The 25,541-nt window shown below is 37.7% G+C and overlaps 1 protein-coding gene across 1 annotated transcript in view; it reads left to right on the top strand.

The window, feature by feature from the left end:
- Window positions 1-25,541, top strand: part of CCM2 (CCM2 scaffold protein) — a 128,891-nt gene that overhangs the window by 76,867 nt on the left and 26,483 nt on the right. Inside the window, exon 2 of the mRNA XM_044676571.1 lies at window positions 19,963-20,136. Coding sequence (XP_044532506.1) covers window positions 19,963-20,136 — 174 coding nt within the window. The remainder of the gene's footprint in view (window positions 1-19,962; window positions 20,137-25,541) is intronic.

Genomic DNA, 25,541 nt, shown 5'->3' with positions numbered 1-25,541 from the left:
ATAGCACATTTTGAGTGTTGTTCTAAGTTCCTATATAACAGTAGAGGAAAAATCCAACTATACAAAATGTCAATAATAACCTTAGTGATAGATGAGGGAAGGCTATCAGCAAAGTTTCATGTTTTGGAGGCAGTGATGAAAACATGCCTCTGTTTATACAATTGATGCACACTTGAGCCTCTGGTTCCTGGCAGTAGTTGCATGATATTGCCCAATGCATTTCTGTTTTGTGTGTGGGCAAATGTCAGGGGGTTTGTAGGAGGAAACTGTGGTTGTTCTTCTTCCTGTTCGTTTACATGTTTTTGTCTGAGGGAAGGTTAGAACCTAGCCATTTCTCTCAACAAGATTAGACATGAGAATAGTGGAAAATTCATAGTAACTGTTGCCAGAGTGGGAAGAACAGGAATTTTCCTGAGGAAATTACTCTCTGAAGAGCGTTTAAAATTAGAGATCCAATGGGGAGTGAGGTAGGTGAAAACCAGGAATATTAAATGAACTTTCAAAGTGTTCAGTTTTACGGGATTACTTTTATAATCTCTTAACTAAAAACTAATGTTTAAATTGTAGTGACCTGGGTTGTCACAGCTTATATTGGGAAGGATAGCCTGATCCCAGAGTCTCATTGCTTTGAAAAGATTTGTTGAGGATGTTAATTGAATCTGCTAAGTTTCTACACTGGACAGTTTATATATTTCTATAATAAAGATAATGAACATGAAGCTTCTAAAGGGCTGCATGGTTTTTTGTGATATTGGGGGTTTACAGATATTGTTTTTTTGAATTTGCCCAACTTTCTTATAAATGATATTATATAGTTGATGAGTAGAGAGTTAATATATGTTTTATGATAAGAAATTATTGAGGCAAAATAACAGAAAGAAGATAGTAATTCTGAGTTCCAAAAATTTCACTGCTTTTGATTAAAACTAGCCAAATTCCATCCCATGGATAAGAAATCAATTGACTACAGAAAATCGTTGGTATTATAAACTAGTTCTTGAATCTTTATGGACTTGAAGCTATTATTAAAATTTTTTTAATTAATAATGGGCAGCACTACTTTGCACATCAAAATTGGCACTTTGTAAATAGTTTTTGATTTCACCACCATTAAGGCACAATATACCATCTAGAAACAGCCAAATTAAAATTTAATCAATTTTTTAAAATCTATAATTTTAGTTATTACATGTCATGAAAGGATATTAGATGAAAAGAAGGATGGTTTAATAATAAGTAGAAAGAAAAGAATGGTGTTGCTTATGGAATCTCTAAGAAGGAAAATTGGAGATAGAAAATTTCTTAGTGTGTCTATAGAGAGGACAAAGCATCCTTCCTGGAAAACAAAAGTATTCAGATTTCTATAGCATATATATCTGTATAATGGAGAAGAGTGGCACCATAGTATATTATAACTGGATTGAAATATTTCTTAAAGTTAGGACATTTAACACCTTTTGCTTTAAAAATCCACATTAAAAAGAAACTTTCTGATGATTAGGTTTGCTAGGTATCGTGCCTAGCATGATAGGTGTACAGTAAGAAAATTACAGTCAAGGATTGTTAGAATTTAGAGACCAAAGAAATCAACCTACTCATTTTCCAGATAAGGAAACAGAAGTCTATTTGCTTAAGAGCCAGGTCTAGATATTAGAGGTCCTTTGTTAAAATGTGGTTTCAAATACCTCCTAACTGTGTGGCCCCTGGGCAAGTCACTTAACCCCAACTGCCTAGCCCTCACTGCTGTTCTGCCTTGAAACCAATACACAGTATAGATTCTAAGATGGAAAGTTAAGGGTTTAAAAAAAGAAGTCTATTGGTTATTTGATTAACATCTTATTTTCATATACTAGATTTGACTAATAGATATAGTTGAATTTTTGTGATAGGTATCCTCTCTCCCTTTGTAGAATTAACATACTTTTAAAAATATATTATCTTTTGTCTTTATATAACCTCCATTTCTGAATATATCCTTCTTCTCTTGCTTTTCCAGAGAGTTGTCTTATATAACCAATAATAATTTTAAAAGGGAGAAGAAAATAATTCATCAAAACTAATCAGCACATAAAACAATATTTTTATGCTGTACCCCTTACTCATATTCTTTGAACTGTGCAAAAGCAAAGAGATATATTCTCCTTACTCTTCTTCGAGGCCAAGTGTAATTATTATAATTCCATGTCATTCATTTTTTTTCCCATTAAACATTTGCCAGAAAGACCTGTAAATAAATTTGGCCACAGACAGTAGTTATTTAACGTTGTATAGATTACTTAACTTTGCCTCAGTTTCCTCAACTATAAAATGGAAATAATGATAGCACCTACCTCCCAGGGGTTGCATCAAATGAGTTAATATTTATAAAGCATTTAGCATAGTGCCTGGCACATAATAGGCGCTATATAAATGTAGCACTAGGCACATAAGGCACTATTCTGACCATCATTATCATTACCATTATTATTTTTCACAGACTATGTGCAATGCATTGAAATAAAAAACAAACAAAATAGCATCTGGCATCAAGAAGTTGAGTTGATATTTCACTAGTAGGAAATGCGGCCTGTACACCATTAAATATAATATAAAGGAAACCAAAGGGGAAGGCACCCAAAATACTACTGATATTGGATTAGGGAAAGCATCCTGGGAATAGCAGCCAAAATGAATGTGGAAAAAATATACAAAAGTTTAACTAGTTGGAGATTCTGAGACCAGGATATCTAGCACTATGCTAGGCACATAGTATGCATGTTCATGCTTGTTAAATGAATGAGTGTAATCTAGTGAATATATTCGAATGAATGCACAGAGGCAGAAGGTTGAATTTTCAGTTCAAGGAATAGCTAATGATACAATTTGGCCCAAACATAAGAGTTTGTAAAGGGAGCAATATGAACTAAGTCTTGAAAGGTAACTAGAAACCAAGTTGTAGAGAATCTTAGAAGCCAAGCTAAGGAAATTGATAATTTGTACCTATCCTGTTGACAGTTGGGAAGCCATGTCTTTTTGAGCAAGGGAGATATATAGTCAAGTCTATGCCTTAGGAAGTTTATTTTGGTGGCTCTGTGGAAGATGGGTTTGGAGAGGGTAGAAGCTGGAAGCCTGGAATGCAATTAGAAGCTTATTATAAAGTGACACGTAATAAGATCTATACCAGGTTGGTGGCTGTTTTAGTGAAGAGAAGGGAATGGATGTAAGAAATGTTGTGGAGGGAGAATCAACAAGATTTAGTAACCAGTTAGATGATGGGAAAATGAAGGGAAGAGTCATGGATAACTCTGAGGAGGCAGACCTAGATGAGTGGGAGAATTAGATACTGTCACCAACAGAGATAGGAAAGTTTGAAGGAGAATCAGGTTTTTTTTCTTGGGGAGTTTTTTGGTGAGGGAGAGGAAATGGGACAAAAATAATGTGTTTTATTGTAGATTTGTTGAATTAGATACCTCTGGGACATTCAGTAGGAAATATCCAGCAGACAGTTGAAATGTATGATTGAGTTAAGAGACTTCAGTAAAGCTGGCTGTATACACATACATACATATAGAATCATTTACATAGAGATTAAACTTGTACCTTTGGAAGCAATTGAGACCACTTAGAAAAGAAAGCTGGATAGATCCTAGGGAAATACTCAGAGGATGGGAAGCAGAGGAGATAGATGTATTGCTTTAGCAAAGGAGATTAGCAAAGGTGAGGTCAAACTATTAGGAGAAAAATCCAGAGAGATTATGTCAAGGAAGCTAAGGAAGGAGAGTGTCCTCAGTATGAAAGATGGCCAACCATTTCAAAAGCTGCAGAAAGCTCAAGGAGAATGTAGACTAAGAAAAGTCCATCTGATTTAGCAGGTGGGAAGATTATTAGTAACTTTAAAACAGGTTCATTGAGTAGTGGAGTCAGAAGTCAAAAAACTAAAAATTTTAAAATGAGTGGATGGTGAGGCTGTCTAAGTAGCAAGTATTTGGATGAATGAATAAGCTGTGGTTTTAAAAAACATACCTCAGCATAACCCTTTAATTTATAAGATTCTCATGAATTAATATAACAATCCATTTGCAACCTGATAGTTAATGGATTCCTACCCTATTCTTGCTCATTTCCCAGAGGCAAGTTTATTACTAATGATATGAGTGTTGTCCTGGGATGGGAGTAGGATGAAATCTGGACTCATCTGACTTCTAATACTTAATAGTTACATGACTTTGAGTCTCAGTTTCTTCATCTGTAAAATGAAAGATATACCTATAGTACCTACCTTATATCCCTTCTGGGTATAGAACTATATCATTGTTTATCCTGAAAGATAAAATCATCTCTGAAACACACCTTCTTAGTACTCCCTGCTTATTGGGCCCCACCTTCTTATCAGAGTGAGTAGAACAATGTATTGTTTCTACCTTTTTCGTAAAATATAGTAAAGAAAGGTGTAAATTAGAAACATTGAACTTCGAAATTATAAAACTATTTATTGAATTCAGAATAGAATGTAATACAAAAAAAAGTTAAAGCATTCAAAATCATCTTAATGAGAAGGATGAACCTGATGTGCTGCTACCAATTTAGTAATCCTCAGCTCTGTTTTTGTCAGCAGTCATCTTAAATCACCGTGATTGACTATTTGCAATTGGTTTCTTTTTTTTGTTGTTGTTAATAAATGGTTACCACACTGAATTCATGTTCCACTAAATAAGATGAAGGAAATGCAATTAAGAACTTTTGAATTACAGCCCATATTTCAGGATGAGCTGTAGGGATCTCCTTTTGCAAATGCACCTGTGGCCATCACCATCCTCCTGGATCACTGCAGCACCCACCAGGAGGCAGTTTGCCCACTTTGGGAATCACTGGGGTAGAAGATAGACATTGGAGAATTCCTCCTAGATCTCTTTTTAAGGAGGGGACCCAGAGCAGACCCTTCATACTTTTCCACATGCCAGTAGATTTCATTTTGCCCCTGAGCCAACGGCTTCTTTACCTTTCTTTACTTACCTTTCTTTGTATATCCAGCACTTAGCATGGCACATTGTAGGTGCTTGATGACTCTTTATTGAGGTTGACCTACAACCACAGGATTCTTGCAGCTGCTGTTGTTTTCTTTTTAACAACATAATTATCATTTCTGGAAACTTTAACTAACTTCATACTAATTTATCACCCTGGAAAACCTAACAAGTCTTTCTTGAGTTGTAGGTTCCATATATAATCTGACCCCCTTTTTGTTCTGTTTTCTTGGATACAGTATAAACAGAAAGATTGGGAGGTGGAGAGTGGCCTTCTATTAAAAAGTACATCATTTAGCACAGTGATAGCAAAGCTTTTAGAGACAGAGTGCCATACCAGCTCCCTGCCCCACACAGGGGAGGGAGAATGCACTCCCATTGAGCTGCTAGGTGGAGGAGTGGGTGAAGTGAGGAATGTCCTCACTAGTGTAGAGAGGAGTGAGGGGAGTGGCCCAAGCACTCTGCTCCCTTCTAGTTCTTCCACCTGTGAGCTGCCCACCTTACCCTCTTTGCCCTCCCATTAGGCTGCTGGGCAGAGGGGTAGGGGGATGTGAAAAAATGTCATCAGGCATGGTAGATGGGGGGGCAGCCACATGCCCACAAAGAGTACTCTGGGTGCCACCTTTGGCATCCATGCCATAGGTTTGCCATCGCTGGTCTAGCACCTTTATTTTATTGGTTCTCTGAGATCACTTAGAATTTATCACTTCCCCAGGGACTTTTGTAGTGTTTTCCTAATTGGTCTCCTAGCTCACAGTCTTTTCATTTTCCAATTCATCTTCCATTTAGTGACCAAAATATACTTTCTAAGGCACAGGTTTGACTAAGTCACTTTTCAGCTCAGAAACTTTCATTAGCTCTCATTCTTCAGCCTGGCTTTTAAGGCCTTTATAATTGGACTTCAACCTACTTTTCCAGTCTTTTTTTTCCCATTGTTCCCTTTTCATGTAGGTTCCCTAAACTTTACATTTCATCCTTCACATCTGTGCATTCATACAAGCCCTGCTTTATGCTTAGAATATAGTCTTCTCATCTTTGCCTTTCAAAACTCTTGTCTTCTTTCAGACTTGGCTTTCTTTCTTTGTTACCCTCTCCTATAAAGCCTTTTGTGACTCCCTTTATTGTTAATTTTTACTTAATTGTAATCATTCTGTGTATTTGTTATATTCCTACCTCTGGCAGAAATGTGTTGAGAGCAGACTGTTTTTATCTTGTTTATGTCCCCAGTGTCCAGCACACAGTATGGGTATACATAGTATATACTTAATTTAATTTAATTGAGAGAAATAACCTGTTCCCTTTAAAGGGGGAGGAGAGGGTGCTTTGAAAATGGTGGGAAGGGGAGAGAGATCCATATCTATAGGAAATTGACAATATGGAGCTCCTTATTCAGTATTGTGGATATACTCCTTCATCACTCTGAGCTCCAGAATATTTAGTGGATTTTTCTGTTTCGGAGAGTTTTCACTAAGGAGCTTCCCCTAGCTTTCGTCATGTTTCAGCTAAAACTCCACTTCTACGTGAGGCTTTCCCAATCCTTCTTAATTCTAGTGCCTTTCCACTGCCAATTATTTCCTTTTCATGCTGTATATAATTGGTTTATACAAGGGCATTTGCAGGTTGTTTCTCCATTTTGATTGTGAGCTCCTCCAAGCCAGGGTCTGTCTTTTGCCTTTCTTTGTATGTCCCAATGCTTAACACAAATGCTTGACACATAGCTAGTGCTTAATAAATGCTTATTAACTGACTGTCAGTCCAGTCAGTAAGGGAGACAACAAATATAAAGATGTGATATCCAAGGAGGAATATTTTGGTTTGGCAAGTTACAAATATGGTGAGTGGAACCATAGGGGAATAGGTTGACACTCCCTTTTTAGAAGTCTTGTCAAAGTACATTTAATTTTTAATGTTTAATTTTTATTTTTAATGTTTAATGTTTTTATGTTTAATGTTCAAATTTCCGATCTAATCATTGTTTCTTTTAGTACAGTACTATTTCAGTATACTCATATATCTCGGCCAGAGGGGGAATGTAACATTAGGTTGCCAGTGAAAAAATGGGGAATGAAGTGTAGCATGTCTAGATCCAAGCTGAGATGTGGTGGATGATATGCGGCAGCTTAACAATCAGGAGTAACAAAATTATTCAAGGATCCATTGATAGGTACTGCTGCTGTTCATAACCATCAACAGCATAGAAGTAGGATAAAAACTGGTTATGGCCCAATGATGTTATGATTTACTGTATACTAAAATCAGTGAGCCTTGAGTAGCAGTTTCAGCAACCTTAAAGGTTTCAGTTACATAGGTTGGATGGCTCTAGAAAGCAAATGGAGAAGGTAATGATTTACACATCAAAGAACAGATGGCAGAAAGAGATCTGTATCAGGTAAAATAGGATACTAGCTCCTATGAGCCAGCTTTATATTCCAAGCTGAAATTTGCAAACCAGCCAGGTAAATCTAGAAGTATAGTTTGCTTCAATTGATTTTGCAGACTGTAGCTAGTTATGTGACTGTCTCATCTTAAGTTAATGGTGGTAAGAAAATTAAGCCAGAAACTCTTTTATCACAGTACTTCATATTCATTAGTTCTATTCAAGGACTTATGTAGAAAGACTTTTATGATTCTTTTAAGGAAGTTAGCCTGGCCAATCACTGTCCATGAACTGGTTGTATTGCTATTATCATCAATAAAAATTTTTTTAAATTAATATTTCAAAGTTTCTTGGTACTTTCCATTTTCACAAGTCATTTCATCATATCCTACCCTCAGTGAATGGTTCTTTATATCAAAGAGTAGCATTTTAAGTAAAACCTAATACATATCTACACACAATGTATACTCTATTCCATATTCATAGCTCCATCTCTTTACTGAGAGCATGTTTTTTTTTTCTAATTTCTCCAGAACTGTGAATGTTCATTTTGTTAGAATTTGGATAGGGGGCTGAGGGGATGCTGGATCCAAATTGCACCAGCTTAGAAAGAGAGCTGATTGTAAAACAGTTTTGATTGTGAGCATTTACAGACGGGGAAATAGACAAAAGCTACAAATTAGGACTTGAATTATTGATTTCTTAATTGTCTAGATCAGTAATGGTGAACCTGTGGCACGGGTGCCAAAGATGGCATGCAAAGTGCTGTCTGTGGGTATGTGGTTAAGGCCCCTCCCCAAGTTCATAAATAGAAAGGCAGAGGGACTTGGGCAGAGCTGCTCCTACTCACACACCTGATGACATTTTTTCACACATACCCATTCCTCTGCCCAACAGTCTAATGGGAGCAGTTTCTCCCTCCCCTGTTTGGTTTGGGGGGGGGAGGGCAGGATGCACTGGGATGGGGCACGGCATTTGGTTGGGGTGGTGAGGGGGCAGGGCCAGACATTCCATCTCTAAAAGACTTGCCATCACTAGTCTAGACTTTGTCTAGTGGTGTCAAAATTCATCCTTACAAGTTACATATTGACTGAGAAGACCATAAATTAGCATTATCTATGTTATATTAGTTAAACATTTCCTAATTATATTCTAATCTAGTGGACAGCATTTTAACACCTTAGTCTTAGAAGAAGGTAATGAAGACAGAGAGGGAAGGTCCTGAGTTCAAATATGACCTCAGACCCCCACTGCCTAGTCCTTATCCCTCTTCTGCCTTGGAATACTTAGTATAGATTCTAATGCAGAAGGTAAGGGTTTTTACATTTTAAAAAGTGATAAAGAAAGTGTTAATATTGCAGATTAAACTTAAAAGTGACATTTGGTTCTTAGACATTTACCAGCATAGCCCTGATTTGACTTGAGGCTTTTTGGTATTGTTACCAATCACTGTGTTGTAGTCATTATGTATATTGTACCTTTAGCTAAGCTTTCTTCCTTCATCATCACTTTCTCATAGGTCTTCTCAGTTTTGTCTGAAATTGTAATCATTGTTTCTTTTTATTATTCCATACACTCATATAGTTCACTTTGTCCAGCCACCTTCCCATAAATGGGCACTCATTTGACTTCTCTGGTTTTTGCTACCACAGAGTATTGTTTATAGATGTTTTATTACATGTGAATCTTCCATGTCACTGACTTACAACAAGATTTCACATTTAGAGTACTAACAGCCAAATTAATGTTCAAAGCCTATAATTCTTGGTCATCTAGTGTAGAGAGCCAGCAGCTTTACAGCTTTAATACCTTCATGTCTTCCAGGCCTACCTCTGATACTCACTGTAACCCAGGACAAGTATTTAACCTTTTAAAGCTCTAAGCAACTCTTTCAATCTTAAGTTGCAGAGGAAATACCAACCTGCATTGGTAGAGGGAGTTCACTTATCTTTACCAGTGAAATCACAGTTCTACCCACTATCTTGCTTGCACACACTCTACTATATAGAACCGAGGGCCATTTTGTATTTTTTCATGGCTTGCCTTGGCCAAATAATTCAACACCAACTGACCAGCTTCTTTTTGCTTTGCTAGGCTTCTCCTCAGAAAACGATTGGTTTGTTCCTGGTACTATTTTCTCTAAGCCTTTCTAAAATGATAATATCTGCCAGAGCTTGTAGTCTAGGGAAGAAAAAGAATAAGCATTTAGTAAATGCATATTATGTACTAGTCACTGTGCTAAGAACTTATCTCATTTGATCCTCACAACTATAAGTAAATTAGGTGAGCACAGAATAGTATATTTGTCAGATCTCTGGGAAAGGAAAGATCTTAAAACCAAGCAAGAGTTAGAAAAAAATTACAAAATGTAAAATAAATAATTTTGATTATATTAAACTAAAAAGGTTTTGTACAAACAAAATCAATGCTACGAAAAATAGAAGGGAAGCAACAAATTGGGGAAAAAAATCTTTATAACAAAAAACTCGGACAAAGGTCTAATTACTCAAATATATAAGGAGTTAAATCAATTGTACAAAAAAATCAAGCCATTCCCCAATTGATAAATGGGCAAGGGGCATGAATAGGCAATTTTCAGATAAAGAAATCAAAACTATCAACAAACACATGAAAACATGTTCTAAATCTCTTATAATTAGAGAAATGCAAATCGAAACAACTCTGAGGTACCACCTCACACTTAGCAGATTAGCTAGCATGACAGCAAAGGAAAGTGGTGAATGTTGGAGGGAATGTGGCAAAATTGGGACATTAATGCATTGCTGGTGGAATTGTGAATTGATCCAACCATTCTGGATGGTGATTTGGAACTATGCCCAAAGAGCTTTAAAAGACTATCTGCCTTTTGATCCAGCCATATCACTGCTTGGTTTATACCCCAAAGAGATAATAAGGAGAAAGACTTATACAAAAATATTTATAACTGCACTCTTTGTGGTGGCAAAAAATTGGAAAATGAGGGGATGCCTTTCGATTGGGGAATAGCTGAACAAATTGTGGTATCTGCTGGTGATGGAATACTATTGTGCTCAAAGGAATAATGAACTGGAGGAATTCCATATGAACTGGAAAGATCTCCAGGAATTGATGCACAGTGAAAGGAGCAGATCCAGGAGAACGTTGTACAGAGACTAATACATTGGGGTACAATCGAATGTAATGGACTTCTCTACTAGCAGCAGTGCAAGGATCCAGAGCAAGGCTGAGGGGCTTATGAGAAAGAAAACTAGCCACACTCAGAGGAAGAACTGTGGGAGTAAAAACATAGAAGAAAACAACTGCTTGAACACATGGGCTGAACGATAACTCTAGTCCAACTATCAACAATATGGAATTAGGTCTTAATCTATGATACACGTAAAACCCAGTGGAACTGTGTGTCGGCTATGGGGGAGTGGAGGGAGTTCGGGGGAGAGGGAAAGAACTTGAAGTGGGTAACTATGGGAAAATATTCAAAATAAAAATTAAAAAAGGGGGGAAAATCCTGGGAGATAGATGCAGTGATTATCCTTATTTCACAGTTGAGGAAAGTGAGTCAGATAGAATTGAAGACTTGTTCAAAGTCACCCAGCTAGTGTCTGAAGCTGAATTTGAACTGAGGTTTTCTTAACGCCAGGCCCATTGCTCTCTCCATCTTGTCACCTAGGTACCACTCTGCTGGCAATACCTTTAAGAACCCAAGGTTATCTGCCATGCCAAAAGAGCACATTCTAGAGGAGTTTTTTCTATTAGTCACCTTCCCGTCCAGGACTTTGTATCCTCCAATTGAATTTCCAGATACTAGGTTATTTCTCCTTGGCCCTCTGAGAGGGAAAGGGATAGATTGAGAAATAGAAATAATGTAAAAGAAAATGGCATCAATAAAAATAGGAATGTAAGTTTCTTTGGCAGGCACTGCCCTACTTTTGTATTTGTATCCCTAGTATTTAGCACAGTCCCAGGCACATGTTAAGTGTTTAATTGGTGCTTTTTCATTCATTTATTTTATATACAAGAACAAATTTCATAGAATACTTAATCATCTTATATTACTTTGCTCCATAGTAAGCATTTGCGAAAAAGGATTTTGTGAAAATAATTGCAAATAATTTATTCTCTGTTGTAGAGATTGAAGAGGTAGAGAAATTCTGCAAATAAGATCCTCAGGACTTTTAGTTAATATAAAGGTGAAGAGTGGTGAAAAAATCTATCAGATGGTTCAAGAATAACAATTGGAAGGTCAAATATTTGAAGGTTTCTATAATACATTACAAAGAAAATAGTTAAAGAAAATAATTTGGAGGGGCAACAGGGTAGCTCAGTGGATTGAGGTAGCCAGGCCTAGAGATGGGAGGTCCTAGGCTCAAATCTGGCCTCAGACACTTCCTAGCTGTGTGCCCCTGGGCAAGTCACTTGACCCCCATTGCCTAGTCCTTACTGTTCTTCTGCCTTGGTATTAATACACAGTATTGATTCTAAGTCAGAAGATAAGGGTTTAAAAAAAATAGTTTGGAGAGTGTGGACAAAAATTGCATTGATTATATTTTAACAGCCTGGAAATAACTGGTTACTACTAAGAAAATTATTTCTGAATAATTAAGTTAATATATAGTCTGACCTGACTTATTAATAGCAAAGTAAAAAAATGAAATGTGGCACACATCTGAAACCCGATCACTTTTTTCACCTTTTGTTACATTTTGAGTTCTGGCTGTCTCCCTCCCTCCTCCTTTCTCTCCCAACTGAACACTAGAGAAAGCCAATATTTGACATAAATGTGTGGAACCATTCAATACACACTTCCATGTATCATCTTTCTCTGGAGGTGGATAGCATCTTTCTTCTTAAGTCCTTTGTAGTTGATTTAGATATTCATATTACTTAAAATTGCTTAATCATTTGCAATTACTCTTTTAATGTATCACTGTTACTGTGTTCAGTACTTTCTTGGTTCTCCTTGTTTTATACTTCATTATTTCATGCAAGACCATGTTTTTCTAAAATCAACCTGCTCGTTTCGTTATAGCACAATAGTATTCCATCACAATCATATATCATTCCCCAGTTGATGGGTATCCTTTCAGTTTCCAGTTCTTTGCTACTGCAAAGAGAGCTGCTTTAAATATAGGTTCTTTTCCTTTTCAGTACCATGAAAAACAGACCTAAGGGTAATATTGCTGGATCAAAGGATATATTGAGTTGCATAATTCCAGATTGTTCTCCAAAATGGTCGAATCAACTCACAGTTCTACCAACTATATGTTAGTTCAATTTTTCCGTATCCCCTCTAACATTTGACATTTTCCTTGTCTGTCATTTAGCCAATCTGATAGTTGTAAGATGGCAACTCAAAAGTATTTTAATTTGCATTTCGCTAATAATGATTTAGAGCATTTTATATGACTACATATAGTTTTGCTTTCTTATTTGCAAACCGCTGTTCATATCCTTTGACCATCTATCAGTTGGGAAATTACTCTTATTCTTATGAACTTTTACACTGTTTTCCATATATTTGAGATATGAGACCTTTATCTGAGAAACTGTAAACCTTTCTCCCCAGATTTTCTCTTTTCCTTCTAATCTTGGCTACATTGGTTTTCTTTGTACAAAATCTTTTTAATTTAATCAAAACTATGCATTTTACATTCCACAATGCTTCCTATGGCTTGTTTATTCATAAATTCTCTTATCCGTAAATCTGATAAGTAATATGTTCCATACTCTTCTAATTTACTTTATTTTATTTATTTGTTTGTTTGTTTTTGTTTTAAGCCCTTAACTTCTGTGTATTGGCTCCTAGACAGAAGAGTGGTAAAGGTAGGCAATGGGGGTCAAGTGACTTGCCCAGGGTCACAGCTGGGAAGTGTCTGAGGCCAGATTTGAACCGAGGACCTCCCGTCTCTAGGCTTGATTCTCAATCCACTGAGCTACCCAGCTGCCCCCCTAATTTACTTTAATATCTAGGTCACATATACATCTTGACCTCATCTTGGTAAATGGTGTAAGATATTGGCCTTTACCTAGTTTATGCCAGACTACTTTACAGTTTTCCCAACAGTTTTTACCAGAGTGAGTTCTTATCCCACTGATTATAAAGACACTGACATAAACTATCATCATTTCCTTAAAAGTTTAAATGATATAAAACAACACAGTGAGTCTAGAACAATGATGGTGAACCTATGGCATGGGTCCTAAAGGTAGCATACAGAGCAATCTCTGAGGGCATGTGGCTATGTGCCCGCCCCTGGCGCCTCCTTCCTCCCCCCTCCCCCCCCCCCACCAGTTCATTACTAGAAAGGCAGAGGGACTCAGGTGGAGCTGTTTTTCTTCCCTCCACCATCGCACCTGATGGCATTTTTTCACATCCCCAACCCCTCTGCCCAGCAGCCCAATGGGAGTGCATAGTGGGTAAGGTGGGCAGCTCACAGAATGCTTGGGCTACTCCCCCCTACACTTGCTGAAGACATTCCTCACTTTACCTACTCCTCCACCCAGCAGCCCAAAGGGAGTGCTTTCTCCCTCCCCTGTGTGGGATGGGGGCATAGCACTCCATCTATAAAAGGTTTGCCATCACTGGTCTAGAAGAACCAAGATGTTCCATTAGTCAGAACTTTTTCATCTCTTTGCCCATTAAAGAGATATGGGCAACACTGGGTTAGAACAAACTTGTTTGTAAAATTTATCCAAAGGAAAGTAGAAAATTATGACTGTTATTTCTTAAAATTATTGAGGAAAAAACAAGTTTCCAGAAAGCTTAGACACTCAATTAAGCAAAGTCATCCAAAGGCCATTTAGGTTTGAAACTGGAAGAACACCAGAGGAAAAGCGGACAAGATCCCCTTATGGACTCTACCATGACAGCCACAGATGTGCTTTATGAGGAAGTGGAAATAGTCTTGGAAAAAAAACTGGAAAGAGCAAAAGAGCTGGGCTAGATCGACCTAAGGATACTCAAAGAAGGATGGATCAGTCTTGAAGCAACATACTTTTGAAGATACTGAGGGAAATTGAGTCCAACAACCCTTTATTTACTTCTTCAAAGAAAACCTGTGAAGTATCTTTTAATTTAGCTGAGACTTTCAGCTAAATTTTTTTATGGTTTCATTTGTAGCAAGAATGTAAATATTGATATTGTTCCCTAGTAGTATGCTGAGTCATTGGTCATAGGACAAGGCTCTCACATTTAGAGGACCAGCAGTTGAGTCAGTGCCTATTGATGTCTAAATTCATGTGATTCTTGGCACTCTCTCTCCTTTTTTCCACTCTGTCCCACCTCCTATCACTATAACTGCTAATGGATAAGGAACTGCATAGGACAGAGGGCTATTTGTTATTTTTCTTCACTTTATGGGTCGCCTTAAAAAATTCATAGCCTAATGGTAAGCATACTAATGACAAACGTACCTAAGTCCTCGGAAAATTAGTCTCTCTCTCCCTCTCTCTCAGAGCCTTTCCAGCAAAAATGCCAGAAATGAATTCTCTCCCTTAAGAACTCAGAATCACTTGGTCTTTTTGCCTCCAGTATCTTCTTCACTCCAAACCATCCCCTCCACCCAACTGCTAAAATTATTTCCTCAAAGCATAGGTCTGACCACATTTCTTCCCTACTCAGTCATCTCTAGTTGTTCCTATTACCTCTGGGACCATTGAGGTGAACCTATGGCATGCATGACACAGATGGCACACAGAAGCCTCTCTGTGGGCATGCCCACCCCACCCTTGCCACAGCAGTTTGCCAGAGTTCCTTACTAGAAAGCCAGAGGCCGGCAGGGCTGAGCTTCTCCCCTCCCCCTCTCCATGTACGCCTGAGGACATCACTAGCCCCTCTGCCCAGCAGCCCAATGGAAGCACTTCCTTCTTCCCCTGTCTAGGGTTAGGTGGCAGGCCTCACATGTCTTGTGAGGATGTAGCTTAGATAGCAGCCTGTTGAATCTGTGGTGAAGGTGATTCCCTTGGTGAGGTTTGAGGGGAGTGGAAAGCTCAGGCTACTCCCTTCCCCCTCTCAATGTGCGTCTAAGGACATTTCTCACATGAGCAGCCCCTCTGCCCAGCAGCCCAGTGGGGAGCACTTTCTCCCTCTCCTGTCTGGGATAAAGATGGGGTGCTGTACTCTCTGAAAGGTTCACCATCACTGCTCTAAGATCAGTTATAAATTCTTCTGGCATTTAAAGCCCTCTGCCACCCTACTTCTTGTCTTTCCCATCTTTTTAAGCTTTTCTCCCTCTGATGTACTTTATGATCCAGCAACCCTGGGGTTCTTACTGTTCCTTACACATAACACATTATCTTTCAAATCCATATATTTTCACTGGCTGTCCTCTGTTTCTAAAATGGTTGTTCTCCTCACCTCCTGGCTTTGATTGTTTTGTTCAATATTCAGCTCAAATTCTACATTGTGCAAGAACCCTTTCCCAGTCCCTCCCACTGTTGCCCATTCTTTCTGAAATGACCTCCTATTTATAGCCATTATATTTTGTATGTATACAGTTGTTGAAATGTTATCACCTCCATTTGAATATGAAATATTTGGAGGTGGGCAGGGACCACCTTTCTTTGTATCCATAGTATTCATCAGAGTACCTGGCACATAGTAAGCAGTTAATAAATGCTAAGGATTGTCTAACCCAGTGATGGTGAATCTTTTAGAGGCTGAGTGCCCAAACTGCAACTCTTATGCTGCATATGAGCCCCCTGCCTTACCCCCAAACAGGAGAAGGAGGAAGTGTTTCCATTGGACTCCTGGAAAGAGGGGCAGATGATAGGAGAAATGTCCTCAGGCACAGTGGGAGAGGGGAGGGGAGCAGCCCCCTCCAGCACATGTGCCAAGGTTTGCCAACACAGGTCTAACCTAATAGTGAATAATAATACAATATAATATACATTGAATAAATAAATTTCCTTGGGATTAATGATTTGACTAAATCAATTAATGAATAAGCATACATTGGATAAAGAATAACTCAAGTCAGATTAGTCTACTCTCCTCATACTATTGTCAGCCCTGATAGGAAGAGAGGAAATTATTATTTTTTTAACCCTTACCTTTTTTTTGTCTTAAAATCAATGCTGAGTATTGGTTCCAAAGCAGAAGAGTGGTATGGGCTGGGCAGTAGGGTTAAGTGACTTGCTAGGAAGTTTCTGGGGCCAAACTTGAACCCCGGTCTTCCTGACTCCAGACCTGGCTATCTACTGTGCTTTAAAGTTTTATAAAAATATTATGGCATCCTAAGAAACTAGAAAAGTGTAGTTTAAGCATTACCACATTTAAATGACTATATAAGTTATGGAGATATGGGGAGCAGCTCATTCACATTTATATATGTGCAAAGTATCTTGTTATCATGAAACATTCTATAAATATTCATCATGATTATTCTCATGATTTTGTAGTTGAATATGTACTGTTTTATGACATGTATTAGTTGCTTCAGGGCACCTTACTAAGGTGGAAAGAACCATATCTTATTTTTCTTTGAATCTCCTCAATTGCCTTAGGAGTTTCATCTATGCCTGAACATTGAGGAAAGCAAGAGCAGATTAGAGCAAGCTTTGTCAGATTCTACCCTTTACAAAGCTGCTTTAATAAGCTATTTCCAGGAATGCCTTATATCCAGTACTGGAAATATCCTATAAAGATATAGCCCTTGTATAACGTTGAGGTCCTTAAATAATTTCAATGACATCTTAGCCAAGCCCCCCAGTAGAGATCCCTATGAAACATTGTACAACTCACTATTCATTTGACACGTGCATAACATTATTTCTATGGAATTTATTCCTATATTTCTTCTAAAACTGTTTTCTTGAAACTAACTCCTAATGTTAGGCGAAAGATTATTCCTTTTAAAAGAGTTGCAATTCTCTTGAGTCTGAAAATTTGGGGGAAGATCTGGGGAAGTTCAATAGAGATTCAGATGAAGACATGCACTGTGCTTTTAAGGCCTAGCTGTGATATAATAGTCAAAGACCTGAAGAACACAATGAATGACTTCACAAGAACACCTACAAAATACCCTAGTACCATTTTTCTAGTCAAAGGAGGACCATCTCAGGTAAACCTCAGTGGAAGTGATAGGATTTGTTTAACTGGAAGTGGAAGCCTTTTGCTTATAACTTAAATCACAGTGAAATTGTTAAAGGAGTTCCTACATATACCTATTGGGTATTTTCTATTTTCTCTGAGCCTAGCAATAATACTGCCTAATTTTGAGAGATGACCATACGTCTAGATGAGATGATTTTGACTATTCTGATATTGTCTAAGGTGTTTGTACTGTTAACTAACTCTCAATATGATGCTTTAAAAGCTGTCAATATAGCTGTATCGGAGTCGATCATAAGAATTTATAGGCACAGGAATAGAGTCTGTTAGATTGTGAGCTCCTTGAGGGCAGGGGTTATCTTTCAACCTCTTTTTTTATCCCTAGTGCTTAGCACAGTGCCTGACAAAAATAAATTGCTTAAGTCAAAATTAATAAATGTTGATTCATTGGTTGATTGAGTGGAGGAATCAAAGGTGAGAGAAACTACTTCTACCTGACCATAAACATTTAACATGATACTCAGAGTGCCATTTATAAGAACAATTATGTTTGATGTTATCTCCAATGTAGCTATGTCTGGATGAAAACCCTAAGTATATAATGTCTCTCCTCCTACACATCTGAGAAACCAAGCTTAGGATAAAGAGAAGAGAATAACACACAATAGATGACCTTGTTCTTAGTAAAGTAGGAGACAATTCTATCTTCTGAGTAAGGGGAAACTTAATGAAATGTAGGCATCCCCAGAGGGATTCATTTAGAGATGAATAAGAATTCTGCCTTCTGAATGAAGAATTCAAAGAGTTATGGTCATATGTGTAGTAGGAACCATTTATGAAACACTATCCAAAGCTGTCTCAGTAAAATATCAATTCTTCTGTTACATCAACACTTGTTAGTTGATAATTTTTTGTGCAAAATTATTGGAGATGATTATTCAAATGGTCAACCAATTAAGTATTTATTAAGCATATACTGTGTGCCAGGCAACCAGAATATAAGGACCAAAACTAAATCACTCTACCCTCATTTACATTCTACAGTAATAGGAAAACAACATGTACAAAACAGTGAAAAAAAGCATTTACTAAGCACATGTAGTGTGCTAAGGATACAATGAAAGATAAAACTAGGGCCTGCTCTCAAGGACTTCACATTCAAATGAGGAAAAGTGACATAACTAGATAGAGAGGAGGCAGAGTAGATAGGAAAGAATCTGAAAGGGGAAGGTAAGAACAGCCTGGGAGAGACCAGAAAAGGCCCCTTGTAGAAAATAGGATTTGAGCTGACCTGAATTAGAATGATGTCTCTGTAAGTGAAGACCAGGGAGTATATGTGAGAGACAGGGAAGCTAAAACAAGATTAGACAACTGATTGGGTATTTGGTGCTAAATGAGGAACTGAGGATTACACCAAAGTTGAGAACCTGGGTTTCTTGGATAGTAGTACCCTAAGCAGTAATGAAGAAGTTCAGAAGAAAGATGACTTTTAGGAAAGAGATGATGAATCCTATTTTAGACTTATTTAATTTGAAATGCCAATGGAATATTCAGTTTGAAGTGTCCAATGAGTAGTCAGTGATGTATGGATTAGAGCTCAGGAGAGAGGCTTAGGTTGGATATATTTGCATTTCTGTACCCTCTCCTTTCTGTGTCTATATCTATCCTTCACATGTCTGCCCCCCACTTGGCTGGACTGGCCCTGTGTGTCTCTCCTTCTGATCTGGCTTCTCTGTCCCGGACAGATTTGCATTAAGTAAAATAGCTTTACTAGAGGTCTGCTAATGGTCCACTTTCTTAAAGAGATATTTGTCTGTTTATATAATCTGCATAGAAATGATCATTGAACCAAAGTTCATGAAGTCATCAGGAGAGGGTTAATTCAAACATTTTGTGGTTTTCTAATGATTAAAGGTTCTATTTGATCAACTTCCATTGGAAATGAAACACCACGATGAACCCTGTAGTGCTGTGTTTATATTTTTTATTCCCTTGGACAACATTTACAATTATATTTTCAAGCCTAAATTTTTTTTAGATAATGAATATGGAGTGAGAATGAAGTCTTGTCTTGGTACTTTTTTGTTAATTTTCAAATAGTTGCCAGAGTTGAGCTATACTTCATACTCTGCCTTCCTATCATCCCCCAAATAAAATCATCTTCCAGGTAAAAGCAAAAATTTTTTTTCTATCTTCTCTTTGCCTCTAATATTTCTTATACTTTGAAAAATTTGAAACTTTAATTTACAAAAGCATAAACAAACGTTGGACGATGAGACCTTTTATTACCTAGATGACAGCTCTGACAGCCCCAGGTTTAGTCAGTACTGCATGCAGAGGACCAAAAATCAGTGGTATGTTGGCTATGTACTCAACGTTTTTTCCAACAACTCAGTTATTACCTATTCAGAATTGACTAGGGAATCCTCCCCTTACCCCTTTAGCATTGGTTTGAATTATTTATTACTCTTATCTGTAACAAAATAATTTTTAAGTGTCAAAAACCAAACATTGCTATTTTTTTCCCCCAACAGCCTGGAATTGTGTCACCATTTAAGAGAGTTTTTCTAAAAGGAGAAAAGGGTCGGGATAAGAAGGCCCATGAGAAGGTCACAGAAAGACGCCCTCTTCATACTGTGGTGCTATCTCTGCCTGATCGAGTTGAACCAGATATCCTGCTTAATGACTACATTGAAAAGGAAGTAAAGGTAAGTACTGGATGATGGTGGTAGAGAAAATGGGATATAATGTCCTCTTAATTTTTTACCCAAACTAATATATTTATGTATGCAAATACACTTGCAAGACAAGAACTGAATTTTTCTTTTAACTTCAATTGACCCTGGAATTTTATAGTCATCTTTTAACAACAAAGCCACCCCAGAAGAATTACAAATTATATAACAATGATTATTCTTCCTGTCCCCCCACCCAAGGTCAGGTATGTTACATCTTACCCTCCCTCGGGGTTCTTTGGTACCTTCAAGGGAGTTTAGTGGTGTCTAATACCTGCCTTTGGCTCACCACCAATAACATTCCCTCAGTTTTGGGAGCAGCCCCTGGCACCCTAGTTTCATTTAACTATTTAGCAATCAAATTAGCTTTCACAAAGGAATATTTACTTTAAAAGTATAGCAACTGTAAGGAGCATAATCCTCTCTCCCACTACCTCAGTCTCTAGGAAGAGGAAGGGAAAGAGAATTAGTTTAATAGCTGAATTTAGTGCCTTTTTGGCATAGTCTCACCAAGTTGCAAGTCCAAAGCCCTACATGACTGGCAGCAACATCAAGGCTAGGATCCTGCCTCTGAGGTTACCGTGACTTGAACACTCAGGTCCTAGGACTCCTCTGACTGCACTCAGAACTGAAAAGGATAGTTGAAGCCAACCAAAACCCCTGGCCTGTTTCACAGGGACTAAAGGAGGAGGTAGGGAAAGGAAGTAGCTTTTCCCCAGTACCCAACTAATTAAAAGGAAATTAGGCCCTTCTTGTTAATTGTAGTAATTGGTGTTAGAAAAGAAGCTTTATTTGCTCTTGCTATATAGAGTATTATTTTTTTGTAATCCAACTTCATTTTTTTAGAGTTAATGTCATTTAATCAGTTATTTATCCAGCAAATATTTATTAAGCACCTACTAGCCACAGCCCGATTTAGCTTGACCTGTATAGCCTTCTGGATTGACATTTTCTATTAAATGTTATCACTGGTTGATGTAATGGCTGTTAAATCACATCTGTGGATCTAAATTCTGAGTGCACTTTGATAGATTTCAATCTCAGATTGTTTGTGTTTCACTCTTACTTCAACTTCAATTGCCTATTAGAGATCTCAAACTAGATGACCTAGAAATATCTTAAACTCACAACATCCAGAACTTAAGTCATCATTCCCACCCCCACCTCCCCAAACTCTATCCTCTTCCAAACTTCTTATTTCCATCAAGGCACCACTGTCCTTCCATTCTCTCAGGGTTGTAATCTTGACATTATCCTTAATTCCTCATTCTCCTTTAACTTACCTATCCATTGAGTTGCCCGATCCTACCATCTTTATCTGCACATCATCTTGATCTATCCCCCTTTTTCCACTCCCACAGCTACCACCCTATTTCAAGTCTTCATCAACTATTATCTAGATTATTTTAACAGTTTTCTAATTGATCTTTCTGTTTCTTACCACTCCAAGTCATCCTCTACACTGTTGTCAGGTGATTTTTGGTAAACACCTGTCTGACCACATGATTCCCCAATACAACTAACTCTAGTGGCTTCCTATCGCCTCTAGAACAAAATACACTGTCCTCTCTTTAGCTTTGAAATCCCTTTACAACATGGCCCCAATTTATCTTTCCTGTACTTTTCAATCTAGTTAGCCTGGTTTTCTCTGTTCCATATACAGAACACACTATCGTCTATGTCTTCGCCTTTGCACTGAGCATCTCCTGTGTCTGTCTTGTACTTCCTCCTTACCTCCTCCACAGTCAGTCTCTTCCTTTAAGATGCAACTTAAGCACTATCTTTTGCATAAAGCCTTTCATGAACCTTCCAATTGCTAATTCTCTCCTTCCAAAACTGCCTTGTATTTAACTATTTTTGAAATACTTAATATTTTAAACTATATTTATGTTGTATGTATCTTTATGTTGTGTTTTTTTACATAAAATAGAAGTCTCCTCCCATTAAAAAACAAGCTCATTGTGAATAGGGATTGTTTCTTTGTGCTTTATCCTTGTTTCCTAGCACAGTGTCAACAATGAGTCAACAAGCATTTAAGTATTTACTATGTGTCAGGCATGCACTGGGGGATACAAAGTCAAGCAAAAGACTTTCCCTGTTCTCAAGAAGTTCACAGTCCAGCGAAGGGGACAGCATGCAGATGTACAAACAAGATAAATCTGAGATAGTCAGCAAAGGAAGGGAACTAGTATTAAGAGAAGGGAGATCAGGAAAAGCTTCTTTGAAGCAGGTGGGTCTTTATCTGAGATGTGAAGAATGTTAGGAAAGTTAGGAAGTAGAGATGAGGAAGAAAAGAATTCCAGGCATGGGGGACAGTCAACAGAAATGCCCAGAGTTGAAAGACAGTCTAAGTTCAGAAATAGCTTAGAGGATAGTGTCACAGGCTATCAGAGCACAGTGGGGAAGTAAGTAAGATATAAGAAGATTGGAAAAATAGGAAAGGACCAGGTAATTGAGGGTTTAAAAAGACCAACAGAATTTTATATTGATGTTAGAGGCAAGCAGTAGGAAGCCCACGGAGTTTAACGAATCTAAAGATAGCATGGTCAAAACTAGTGGTTTGGGAAGATTACTTTGAGAGCCAAATGGAGAGTGAACTAGAGTGGGGAAAGACTTGAAGCAAGTTGACCAGCCTGCAGGCTTTTGCACTAGTTCAGGCATAAGATGATGAGAGCCTCACCAAGAAAGCTGCTGTATGAGTGGAGAGAAAGGGATATATGTGGAAAGAAAGGGATTATATGTCTATGAGAGATACTGTAAATATAGAAATATCAAGACTTGGGGAATGAGAGTAAAGATTTGAAGATGGCACCCAGGTTTTGAGTCCTGGTAAGTGAGAGGATAGTAATACCCTTGATATTAATAAGAGAGAATTTAAGAGAGGAGAGAAGATAATGATGTCAGTTTTGGACTTCCTGAATTTAAAATGTCTAGGAGACCCAATTTGAAATGTCCAATAAGCAGTTGTAGATTTGAGACTAGAGATCAGGAGAGAAAATAAATCTGAGAATCATCTTCACAAAGCTGATGGTCAAAACCATGGGAGCTGATGAGATTACCAAGTGAAATAGTATAGAGGGAGAAGAGAAAAGGACCTGGGAGAGTGCATTAAAGAATAGCCACAACCCAGACAAAGATTTGGTCAGTCATTCAGCAAACATTTATTAAACATCTACTATGTCCTAAGAACTAAGATACAAATAAAAGCAAAAGATAATCCCTTCTTTTAGAGAATCACAGTCTAATGGGGGTGACAACGTGCAAACAACTAAACAAGGTACAGACAGGATAAATTGGAGATAATCTACAGAGGAAAGGCAGTAAAATTAAGGGGAAACATGAAAGGTTTCCTACAAAATATAGGATTTTAGCCTGTCTTGAAGGAAGCTAGGGAAGAAAAGACAGTCATGTGTTTTTCTTTGAGGCATTTCTTAATGTTTTGGAGCCATTCTCTTTTTCTGGATTTGTGTCTGAGCATCCTGTCAACATAATAATTTTTTATGGTGGATTCCTATTTTTCTTTTGTTCATTCTTCCAACCTACTTCCTGACTTTGACCTTGATAAGGCTAGTTTTGTACATTTCTGGAAGGATAAGGAATGACAAGTGGGCAACCACATTGTTCCTTAGGTGGCCTTTCAGTGATGAGGGAAAGGAAGTGCATTAGGCTTAGCATAGTGCTTGGAACATAGTAGGAACTTCATACATGCTTATGGATGTCCAGCTGACAAGTAAACTGTGGGAAGACCTGGTCAAGAGTTGCATAGGATGGGCTTCCTGGTTAAGATGGTGGCTGAGTAAAAAGCAGCTACTTAACCTCTCCTAACCGAAACATATAGGACTCCTCAAGAAGACATAAAAACAAATCCAGAGGAATGAAGGGACCCCACAACAGGGTGCAGCATTGAAGGTACGTGGAATTGGGGCATTTCCATGCTATAAGGGGGTGAAACAGCTCTCACTAAAACACAAGCTGAGCAACCCCCTCCCCCACCCCACATCACCTACAGTGCCAAAGCCAGCGCACAAGAGCTAGAGCAAGCTTGGAGCACCCATTAAGTCCTTGGAAGCTACCTGGGGTCACCAGGGCCTGTTCCTGAGAACAGCAAGACTTAAGAAAAACTAGATTTAATAGATATGCGGAGAAAAATAAATAGGGACCAAAAGGGATACACCTTCTTTTCAGCTGCACATGGTACATTCACAAAGACTGACCATGTAATAGGGCATAGAAGCATTGCAAACAAATGCAAAAGAGCAGAATTAATAAATGTAACCTTCTCAGATCACAGTGTGATAAAAATAATAATTAGTAAGGGCACATGAACAGGCAAATCAAAAACTAATTGGAAATTAAATAATATGATTCTCCAAAACCAGCTAGTCAAAGAAGAAATCATAGAAACAATCAACAATTTCATTGAAGAGAATGACAATGATGAGACATCCTACCAATAAGACTAGAAGCTGGTATTTTGAAAAAACAGACAAAATAGACAAAGTACTGGTCAATCTAATAAAAAAAAGGAAAGAAGAAAACCAAATTGACAGTATCAAAGATGAAAAGGGAGACTTCACCTCTAATGAAGAGGAAATTAAGGCAATCATTAAAAACTATTTTGCCCAATTATATGGCAATAAATATAGCAATCTGGGAGATATGGATGAATATTTACAAAAATACAAATTGCCTAGATTAACAGTAGAAGAAATAGAATACCTAAATAATCCCATATCAGAAAAAGATATTGAACAAGCCATCAAGGAACTCCCTAAGAAAAAATCGCCAGGGCCTGATGGATTCACAAGTGAATTCTATCAGACATTCAAAGAGCAACTAATCCCAATACTATACAAATTATTTGATATAATAAGCAAAGGAGGAGTCCTACCAAATTCCTTTTATGACACAAATATGGTACTGATTCCAAAGCCAGGTAGATCAAAAACAGAAAAAGAAAACTACAGACCAATCTCCCTAATGAAGATAGATGCAAAAATCTTAAATAGAATACTAGCAAAGAGACTCCAGCAAGTAATCAAGAGGATCATCCACCATGATCAGGTGGGATTTATACCAGGAATGCAAGGATGGTTCAACATTAGGAAAACCATCCACATAATTGACCATATCAACAGTCTAACAAACAAAAATCACATGATTATCTCAATAGATGCTGAAAAAGCCTTTGACAAAATACAGCATCCATTCCTATTGAAAACATTGAAAAGTATAGGAATAGAAGGACCCTTCCTAAAAATAATAAACAATATATACCTAAAACCATCAACAGGCATCATATGCAATGGGGATAAATTAGAAGCCTTCCCAATAAGATCAGGAGTGAAACAAGGATGCCCATTATCACCTCTATTATT

Source organism: Gracilinanus agilis, chromosome 1, assembly GCF_016433145.1.
Source record: "Gracilinanus agilis isolate LMUSP501 chromosome 1, AgileGrace, whole genome shotgun sequence".
NCBI lineage: Eukaryota > Metazoa > Chordata > Mammalia > Didelphimorphia > Didelphidae > Gracilinanus > Gracilinanus agilis.
The sequence above is the reverse complement of the archived record's forward strand: the minus strand, read 5'-3'. Positions and strand labels throughout refer to the sequence as shown.